This window comes from Aulonocara stuartgranti, assembly GCF_965226115.1.
Source record: "Aulonocara stuartgranti genome assembly, chromosome: 20".
Lineage (NCBI taxonomy): Eukaryota > Metazoa > Chordata > Actinopteri > Cichliformes > Cichlidae > Aulonocara > Aulonocara stuartgranti.
The window spans coordinates 23,649,012-23,659,897 of NC_138956.1; the positions used below are offsets into that span (position 1 = coordinate 23,649,012).

Genomic DNA, 10,886 nt, shown 5'->3' on the forward strand with positions numbered 1-10,886 from the left:
CAGATCAACTTGACATCTCGGCTTTGGCATTTTTTCTTTTTCAGTTTTTCTTGCATCATCCTTTCTTGTTTTGCAAATGATCTTTTCCTGAAAAGGGTTAAACAGCATGATTACAGACATGTTTTGTCAACTCCTTTAGCAGATAATAATAACTTGCAATGCCACCTCTGACCACCTACTGTCTCTCTTTCCCCCTTGGTTCCCCAGTAAAGTATATTTACATATATGTTTTAACATTCTCTGTGTTCTGAAGGCAGGACTGTGATGCAGTTTTCTGCCTCGCCACTAGAGGGCGCGGCCGTTTTGTGAGTAATGTTTGACTGGGATGGAAAATGGTGTTCATGAAGGCAGTGTGAATCACAAGTTATGCTCGGGAGCAGTTTATGTGGGTTCAATGAGAGTGTGCGTCCATAAGACTGGTGAGTTACAGGATATTTCTTGTGTAAGAAGGATAGCCTGTATGTTTCTTGCTCTGGACGTCCTCTGTTTGTACATTTTCTATAAGCTAAGTTATCGCTAAGCTAAGCAGGCTAAGCTAAGCTAAGTTCGCCTAGGCCAAACTGAGTTCAGTTTGAGTTGGGGATTTGTTATGTGTATTTGCCTTCTTTAGTTGGCATCATAAGTGAGTGGGGCACAAGAGTTAAGTGATGGGAAGATGTTTATTTTCTTTGTTGTCAAATATGGTTCAGACTATAAGTAAAAGCCGCCAGCTTAGTATTAGGGCCTATAAGACAAGTATGTGGCTGTAATATGTTATATGGTGATTATTGTTGTCTATAATTTGATTGTAATTTGTGTTCTATTTTCCATTCTGTTTGTAGAACCACACACACACACATACCCACACCCACGCTAAATCTGCCATTAAAGAGCTGAACGATCATCCCCTGTCCTCGTTAATTTCTGGAGGGTCATAGTGGCACTTGACCTGTGCACACCCTGCGATCACCACCGTAGAACTGAACCTCATATCAGAAATCATCATAACAAAATTGGTCCTTCGAGCCGGATAGGTGATTACAGAGTGAAGATGGATTATGACCCCCAGAGAGCAGGTGCACGTCCACGGAGGGCTGTGCGACCACCAGGATGGATGACTCAGTATGAAGGCTACACACTGCCACCCACTGCTACATTGGAGCAACAGCAAACTAGAGAGGGATACGCCAAGATGACGCCCCTCACCCAGACTCCTGGTTCTATTGGAGCTGCAGGACAGACTCCAGTGTCATCCAGCATCCCTCAGGAGTTCATGAACATTGTGCAGCAACTGCAGAAGGACAACAGGCAACTTCAGATGATGGTAGGAGACATGAGGAGGCAGATGGATCGTAATGTCAGCACGTTGGAATCCACCCGCTTACGTTCTGCCCAGCAACCAGGGGGCTACATTTCAGCTGATAACACTTGGGTCTCCACACCTCTAACTACACAGCCTTTTCCCCTGAGACCAGAGCAGCACAATATATCCTACACACAGGATGCAGCTGAAGAATGGCCAGTACCACCACCTCCAGTTTTTCTCCCAAGAGATCATCCTGATCTACCAGAGGTACAGTCTGTTCCACCTCCACCGCTACCAGCCATTGCACAAGAGCTTAGCCAACGCTTACAAGAGCTACAGTTACAGCAACCCTCAGCCACTGAAGCTCCTGAGTTTCAGCCTCGTGCGCCACAGTCCACCCCCTTATCTCAATCACTAGCTGGACCTAGTTTCGACGCGAACATGCTCCCCCCAGAACAAGTGCTGGCTCCCACTACAGCCATAGGTGTAAAGGAGAAGACCTACAGAGGACCATCGCCCTCCATCCCAGAGTTCACGCAGGGTGATCCCAGGCAGTTTGCTAGATTAAGGCTTGCCCTAGACAATATTCTCCCCTTTGATGCAACGGAGAGGTTCAAATATCAGGTCTTATGTGACCACCTTAAATTTGAGGAAGCTCTTTTAATTGCTGACTCCTACAGTAACTCACCTCACCCCTACTCTGACACGATGGCCTCGCTCATTAAACATTACGGTCAGCCGCACCAGCTGTCACTGCAGAGGATAGCAGAGCTTATGGATGAGCCCAGCATCCGCCCAGGTGACACAACTGGATTCAGAAGGTTTGCACTGAGAGTCCGTGCTCTGGTCGGCATGTTAGAGCAACTTGGGGAAGATGGACACATAGAGCTGCAATGCGGGTCTCATGTTGCTAGACTGACACGAAAGCTACCCCAAGACCTACGTGCTGCTTTCCGCCGCTACCTTTACCCACAGAAAGATGGAATACCATCATTGAGAGACTTTGCAGAGTGGCTGGAGTATGAGCTGGTCATTCAAGAGGGCGGAGATCACACAGAGAAGGTAGAGGAGAGCTCGAGAGACAGGAGCAGCATGAAAAGAGATAAACGAGCCACCAAAAGGACTACCACCGTGCTGCATGGTGCAACACACAACACTGCCCCCCAAAGGTCCTCAGCCACAACCCCTTCCACTTCTGAGGTCCAAGACAAGCACACAGCTTATTGTCCATATTGTAATAACACTCTGCACTTCCTAGATCAATGTGTCGACTTCAAGATGCTGACTAAGGAGCAGAAATCAACTTGGATTAAGTCCAACAATCGCTGCTGGCGTTGTGGGCGGCACCACCAGGCCGCTCAGTGTCGACTTAAAGTGCAGTGTAAGACATGCAGGGGAAAACACCTAGAGGCCCTGCATGAAGTGAATCTCAGACCTGCTGCACCCAATCCACCAATGGAACACGTCGCTGAGCTGGGGAGTAAACCATCTACTGAGGTACTTTATCTAGACCGGCGTGCTGGCTGTAGCCAAGTACTTCTGAAGATAACCAAAGTGCTGCTGCAGAACGGTGAGCACACCCTGGAGACATTCGCCATATTGGATGATGGATCTGAGAGGACGATCCTTCTCCCTGAGGCCACTCAAAGACTGCAGTTACAGGGCACGGCAGAGAGTCTTACTCTACGTACGGTGAGACAAGGATTGAGAACCTTGCATGGCGCATCAGTGACAGTCAAAGTCTCCCCTGCCAGCCAACCATCCAGAACATTCACCATTGAGAGAGCCTTCACAGCAGATGACCTAGGCTTGGCTGAACATTCCTACCCTGTGAAGGCACTTCAACAGAAATATAGACACTTGAGAAGGCTTCCCTTGCAGCCCTTCACAAATGCCCAGCCACTCCTTCTGATCGGCTCTGACTGTCCTCACCTAGTAACGCCCATCAAACCTGTGCGCCTAGGCTTACCTGGAGGACCAGCTGCAGTCAAGACTAGACTTGGTTGGGTACTACAGGGACCAATCCCCTCCCTTAAGCACTCTGCTCAACCACAACAGTGCCTCTTCCTCTCAACTGCCTCTCCTCAATCAGAGCTTCATAGTCAAGTAGAGAGGCTTTGGCAACTTGACACTCTCCCATATCGAAGTGAGAAACTAGTGACACGGTCTCGGAGGGAAGAGCAAGCTATGAGGCTTTTGGAGGCAAAGACGACAAGACTGAATGTCGAGGGAGTAAACAGATGTTCAACTCCCCTTCTGCGTGTCAGTGATATGCCTACACTCCGGGTGCCACCTGAAGCAGTACTCCCCAATCTACGTGGCACGGAGAAGCGCCTCAGTCGAGACCCAGAGAAGGCTAAAGCTTATCAAGCGGAGATGGCAAAGTTGATAGCAGCAGGCTATGTCAGAGAAATCAGTGAGGAGGAAATGAGGGCCTCCACAGAATCATGGTTCATCCCCCACCACATGGTGACACACAACGGAAAGAACCGTGTGGTGTTTAATTGCTCATTCACCTATAGGGATCAGAACCTCAACGAGCTGCTTTTACCAGGCCCGAACCTGGGGGCCTCTCTTCTTGGTGTGCTGCTACGCTTCAGAGAACGCTCCATCGCAGTTAGCAGTGATATCAAGGGGATGTTCCACCAGGTGAGACTACTGCCTGAGGACCGGCCACTACTACGTTTCCTCTGGCGCGATCTGCAACGAGACACCCATCCCAAGGTGTATGAATGGCAGGTGCTCCCCTTTGGGACAACATGCTCACCGTGCTGTGCAATTTATGCACTCCAGCGACACGTCCATGACCACAGTGACCAGGGAGATGACGTGCGTGACTCCATTGAGAAGAATTTTTATGTTGACAACTGGTTACAGAGCTTCTCTTCTCCAGATGTGGCCACAGAGGTTGTGGACAAACTACGGTCACTATTATCGGAGGGAGGATTTGAGCTCAGACAGTGGGCCAGCAGCACCCCAGATCTCATCAGCCATCTACCAAAGGAAATAAGATCGGAGAGCAGCGTACAGTGGCTGAATCAAACTGATATGGACCCTCAAGAACCTGCTCTAGGTTTGCGCTGGATGTGCTGCTCTGACACTCTGCACTACAAGTCCATGCAGTTGGAGAGGAATCCTCCTACCATGAGAAACATCTACCGGGTTCTGGCGAGTCAGTATGACCCACTAGGGTTTCTCGTCCCCTTCACAACGAGGGCGAAGGTACTAGTCCAGCAGCTGTGGGACAAAAAGCGTGAGTGGGATGACCCCCTGTTACCAAGTGACCTGCTCTCGGCATGGAACGAATGGGAGGGTGAGCTGCAACATCTGGACGACATTAGTCTACAACGTTGTTATGTAAGCCCAGAGCTGGACAAATCTGACAGTAGGCGTGAGTTGCACATCTTCTGCGATGCATCTCAACAAGCATATGGAAGCGTTGCCTACCTACGGACGGAAGATGCTGCTGGAAAGGTGGAAGTTGCTTTCCTGACTGCCCGCTCTAGGGTGGCCCCTAAACGGCAGATGTCCATGCCACGTCTGGAACTATGTGCAGCCTTGACTGGAGCTCAACTTGCTAGCCTGCTGACCAAAGAGCTCACCCTACCACTATGCAGAGTGGTGTTATGGACAGACTCCACCACTGTCCTAACATGGATCCAGTCAGAGTCCTGTCATTTCAAGGTGTTCGTGGGAACTCGGATAGCTGAAATCCAGGAACTGACAGACAGCCAGTCTTGGCGTTATGTGACAACATATGACAATCCGGCAGATGATCTAACTAGGGGTAAAAGGCTACAAGACCTCACAGTCCAGTCCCGGTGGGCATGTGGGCCCCCGTTTCTGCAGCTACATCGAGACCATTGGCCAGAGCACCCAGCCACACCATGTACAGACTTTGCTGAGGAGCAGCGTAAACCAATAACTTGCTTAGCTGTGTCTACTGACTCTATCTCCCTGCCTGATGCACAGCAGTTTACCAGTTTTAGCAAGCTTTTGGAAGAAACAGCCAGGTGCCTTCACGGGGCGGCTGGTGACAATCTCACATCAGAGAACTACAAGGAGGCTGAGCTTATTCTGCTGAGAGCTGCTCAGAAAGACAGTTTCCCTGATGAGATCCAGTGCCTGACCACTGGGAAACCAGTTCTCTCATCCAGCCGTCTGTTTTGCCTAGACCCGGAATTTGATAAGTCGCTTCAACTCATAAGAGTAGGTGGTCGTCTCAGACGATGCCATGATTTGGAAGCTGCTGTGATACATCCAGTAGTATTGGACCCTAAACATCCAGTCACCAGACTACTCATCCGACAGGCTGACAGTGATTTGAAACACCCAGGAGCAGAGAGATTGTTTGCAGAGTTGAGAAGGAAATACTGGATTCTTCGCGGCCGTGAAGCCGTAAGAAGCGAACAGCGCTCCTGCCCTGAGTGCCAAAAATGGAGAGCCCAACCTGCCAACCCAAAGATGGCTGACCTTCCCCTTGCACGCCTACGATTACATCAGCCAGCCTTCTTCTCAACAGGCATCGACTGCTTTGGGCCAATGCAGGTGAAAGTTGGTCGGAGAAATGAAAAACGCTGGGGCCTGCTCTTCAAATGCTTGACGACTCGTGCCATTCATATTGAGGTGTTGTCTAGTATCAACACCGACTCATTTCTAATGGCATTAAGAAGATTTGTCTCTCGTCGTGGGAAACCAGCTGAGATACTGTGTGACCAGGGAACAAATTTCCGAGGTGGGGACCGGGAGCTCCAGGAAACTTTCAAAGCCCTGCATCCCTCTTTACAAGGCAAGTTAGCAGAGCAGCAGATCAAGTTTCGATTTAACCCTCCCAGTTCTCCCCACTTTGGAGGATCCTGGGAGCGAGAGATCAGGTCCATAAAGGCAGCTCTGGCCTCCACATTGGGCTCACAGGTTGTAAAAGAGGAAATACTCCAAACAGTGTTGATCGAGATCGAGGGAATACTCAACTCGAAACCTTTGGGGTACGTGTCATCAGACGTGGCTGACCCAGACCCCATTACCCCAAATTTGTTGCTGATGGGGCGGCTAGACCCTTCCCTACCCCAAGTGATATACCACGACTCAGAGCTCATTGGACGACGATCATGGAGGACCTGTCAGGTGTTATCCGATCGCTTCTGGACACAGTTCATACGCCACTACCTGCCTACACTGCAGACACGGTCAAAGTGGCAGAAAGACACTGCTCCGATCCAGCTGGGCACTGTGGTGATGATAGTGGATCCCCATCTTCCCAGAGCATCATGGCCTGTTGGGAAGATCAACAGGGTATTCCCCGGAGCTGATGGTTTGATCCGATCTGCAGAAGTGGACGTAAAGGACCGTACCTACGTACGCCCAGTGAGCCGCCTTATTCGACTACCTGCAGTACCAGAACAAAATGGACAGTAAATGACATTCTGCAAACTTGCGAGGGCAAGTTTGGGGGCGGCTGTTCTGAAGGCAGGACTGTGATGCAGTTTTCTGCCTTGCCACTAGAGGGCGCGGCCGTTTTGTGAGTAATGTTTGACTGGGATGGAAAATGGTGTTCATGAAGGCAGTGTGAATCACAAGTTATGCTCGGGAGCAGTTTATGTGGGTTCAATGAGAGTGTGCGTCCATAAGACTGGTGAGTTACAGGATATTTCTTGTGTAAGAAGGATAGCCTGTATGTTTCTTGCTCTGGACGTCCTCTGTTTGTACATTTTCTATAAGCTAAGTTATCGCTAAGCTAAGCGGGCTAAGCTAAGCTAAGTTCGCCTAGGCCAAACTGAGTTCAGTTTGAGTTGGGGATTTGTTATGTGTATTTGCCTTCTTTAGTTGGCATCATAAGTGAGTGGGGCACAAGAGTTAAGTTAAGTTAAGATGTTTATTTTCTTTGTTGTCAAATATGGTTCAGACTATAAGTAAAAGCCGCCAGCTTAGTATTAGGGCCTATAAGACAAGTATGTGGCTGTAATATGTTATATGGTGATTATTGTTGTCTATAATTTGATTGTAATTTGTGTTCTATTTTCCATTCTGTTTGTAGAACCACACACACACACATACCCACACCCACGCTAAATCTGCCATTAAAGAGCTGAACGATCATCCCCTGTCCTCGTTAATTTCTGGAGGGTCATAGTGGCACTTGACCTGTGCACACCCTGCGATCACCACCGTAGAACTGAACCTCATATCAGAAATCATCATAACATTCTGTTAAGAAAGAAAGTACGTAATTCCTGTTGTCTGTTGCATAGTACACAGTGTATGCCAGATGGCCATTTTGTGTCTACATATTTTCAACAAGAGAAAAACAATCAAAATTCTGATATAATACTAGTTATACCAGGGGTGCTATATTGTGTGAATTATCACATTAAAAATGTACAATAGTTTTATTTGACATGGTCAGTAGTTCTTGAAGGAAGTGATTCATTTTAAGCACAACTGTGAGTGTTTCAGCTTAATCCTTTAAGTCATTAGCAGAGATCAGACTTGTACAGGAGAATGCCGTTAATGAAGACTAAGATAAAAGAGCAAATTTGACACTACAGAAATAAAAGAGCAGAAACAACTGGCAAAACAAAGGCTTTTTCTGCGGCATCTCACACTGCTTTGAGTTGTAGAGTGGCTTTATTGGTCTTTTAAAGCTCTTCCTCTCTTCAGGAGTGTAAATTGAACATGCAGCCTTTCCTGGGCCACTGTTTAATTTCCTGTAACATAATAAACAGCCTATTTATTACAGCTGGAAGAGCAGTGCTTCTTCGCAGAGAGCCCTCACTGAATGCTGCTGCAATCTCTAGTTTTCTGCTCATTTCCCTACAGCTAATGGAAAACTACTATTATCAGTATACTCGGAGGATCCTCTTAATACATGTGTATTTAGCTGCCAACCATATTAATCAAACAAAAATAAGTGAAAACAATTTTTTTTACTTTGCACATATTTTAAGGATGATTCACATAGTGAACATGAAGGCAGGAAATAGTCCATGGGTTTCTAACGCAACCAGGTGATCTACAGCAAAGCATCTTAGCTTCTTTTTTTTTTTAACTACATTTATTGATGAATGTGCAGTGAAGTGTACAATGAAGTGTATTTGGCTTTAATTTCTTTGTGTTTTTGTAATATGACAAAATAAACAGCCTGCTATCAGAAAAAAAGGAAGGAGTGCTTTGCTACCCTTCTATACAAACTCCAGTAAAGGTGGGGCAGATTAGTTTTATACTGTGGAAATTTATGAAAATACAGTAGGAGGAGGGGAAATTTGAATAATGAATGCCAAGGTCACACCAGAGCTGGGTGGCTCTATGTGAAACTGATGCTATGTGATGCTACACACAAAGCAAAGTTTCACTTTCAGGTTAAATATATTACAAGGCAACAGCAGGGCTAAACAAAAAACAATAAATAAAACTTGTCAGTCAACAGATTGCAGAGTACCTTCCATGAACACTAAGAGTAATATATGTACAAGCAAATAATGTTATTACAAAGGAAGTCATTAAGAAATGTCTCGACTTAAAGAGTGTGTGACTCTAAATTACTTGTCAGCCCTGTTACAAAAATAAAACGAAATCTTAATCTATATTTGAATAGGTGTGTTTACAGGTAATAAGGTAAAAATAACCGCACTGACAGTTTGTTAGTCTTCAGAGAGACTTTGTCAAATGAGTGAGACAAACCTATAAGACAAGATAAGATAGTTCAATAGATGCAGTTAATACATATAGCAACCAGCTGGTCTCAAGAAGGAGTGTTATGACTCAACAGACAAATTACCAGGGGGGATTAAGCTCTCATTTTAAGAACCCCATGCCCTTTTCTCTAGCAAAATGGAAATTACCAGCTTTAACATGGCAACCCTGTGAGTGTGAGAATGGCAAAACTGCCAGTTTGCAAGGCCTCAGTTACACAGGCCTAGAGACTGGATGGTAAACTCCCAAGCAAAAAAGTTTCCTCATGATACCTTTGGTCACTAGCAGATTCCCATAGTCAATCACAGTTCGCTTAGAAGACGTTTTCTGCAAGTACTCACTAAATAATCACTGAACAGCAGTAAAAAAGTAGATGACGAAAAATAAAAAGTCCAAATGGCAAATGTTCAAAGGGAAAGTTGTGCTTTACAGCCCTGATAAAAGACAACTTTTACTATAAAGGTAAACATACTTCATTTGCATTTTGTGTTGCCTCAGCAAGTAGCTGGCAAGTGCTTGGAGTCAAGTCGGTGTGTACAGGTGACCATGCCTAGTAACTGCTAGCAACCTCCAGCAACCACTGACAGGGGAGGAATACCAGGAATACTCGTTTTTGCTTTGGCATTCATCTGGCCAGGCCTGTGTGACTCTGGTGTAATGCTAAGTAGTTGGAGACTGCGGCACAATCAAAATTATTGCTGTCATTTGCAAAGAACTTGTCATCTCATAGCCTTTAAAATGGTTGCTTCAAAGACATGGACCAAATCTCCCACCACCTGCAGTCAGTTGCTGTCTTCAGTGACTTTGGTGCATTAATATGGTGATAAAATGGCAACAAGAAAGAGGAAGTCTGCATCACATCTGAAACAGAAATTCAGAAATTGATCCACAAATAGTAATGTTGTTGCTGCATGGCAGCAACTTAACTTCAAAATGACAAAGTCGCTTTGCAACCTCGGCTTTTTTTTTTTTATGAATATCAACACAACAAGTTAGAAACCAGCTGAGTCAGTCCCCTATAGCAAAGAGACACTTTGCACTTATAGACAACTGGTATCCAACAGGAAAAAAAACAAAAAACAAAAATCAGTGCAATTCCTGGGAAACTCTTTTTCTAGTTGCCTGTTTTCAATCTAGTGTGACTGAACAGTTAGGCAATATGTCTGTGAAGGTTCTCAGTCATCCAGGTCATCTTTGCAAGCTCCTTTGACAACAGTTAGGCACCATAAGAACAGAGGCTTCATTTTTTAAAAAACATTTTCCAACATGCACCAAAGCTCTAACTTTTTCTAGATAATACCCTAGAAGGTGTATGTTAGGAGGCAAGTGTGTGTTACATTTAGATCAAATGTTAAAACAGACTTTAACCTGCCAGCTCCCTAGAGCTGGGCCAAATCTGTGCAATGTCAGGTTGCTCCAGTTTGCACCAATGTGAGAATAGCACAGACAATACTCCAGTGAGTTAGTGAGTAGTTGCCTTGTGTGTGCTCTACCAAGGCAGCGCCTTTCCCTAAACCTGATGAAACTATAGTGAGAATATTTTTGATGCAGAATATCTCCTGTTGTTTGCAACATTTGAGAAAAGAAAATGTCACCACCTGATTCTGTACTACTTCACATGCTCAGTGTTTGTGAGAAGAACAACATGCACTAAGCTCAAATCATGTATATTACTGTTCCATCTGGTTAGCATCACAGTTGCTGTTTGTGGCCTTTATACATTTTGTCAGAGCAGCTGTAAATGTAGTTCATTGGCATGCTTGTTGTTATTAAAAGTGTAGCCAGTACACTTAGGGTCTTTCCTTTGTGTTGCTATTGTGTCATTCAGGTAAAATGTGTGTTTCTATCTATGATTCATGGACATAAACTCAGATTTTTATGAGAATGCGCTTATTATGTTTCCAAAATATTT

The 10,886-nt window shown here is 45.6% G+C and overlaps 1 protein-coding gene across 2 annotated transcripts; it reads left to right on the forward strand.

Moving 5' to 3' along the window:
- The first annotated feature begins 250 nt into the window (after positions 1 to 250).
- LOC309697258 (uncharacterized protein) lies at positions 251 to 7,598 on the forward strand. Of its 2 annotated transcripts, XM_082519024.1 has the most exons (3): positions 251 to 419; positions 822 to 6,917; positions 7,320 to 7,504. In XM_082519024.1, the coding sequence occupies exon 2, from the start codon at positions 1,031 to 1,033 to the stop codon at positions 6,698 to 6,700; it is 5,670 nt and encodes a 1,889-aa protein (XP_082375150.1). In that variant the 5' UTR covers positions 251 to 419; positions 822 to 1,030; the 3' UTR covers positions 6,701 to 6,917; positions 7,320 to 7,504. The 2 variants fall into 2 exon arrangements, with proteins under 2 accessions (XP_082375150.1, XP_082375149.1); XM_082519023.1 differs by having other exon boundaries at positions 251 to 6,917; positions 7,320 to 7,598.
- Positions 7,599 to 10,886: the final 3,288 nt, after the last annotated feature.

Excerpts from the sequence above, each read along its gene's own strand:
- LOC309697258 (XM_082519023.1), top strand. The coding sequence starts at position 1,031 with ATGGATTATGACCCCCAGAGAGCAGGTGCACGTCCACGGAGGGCTGTG.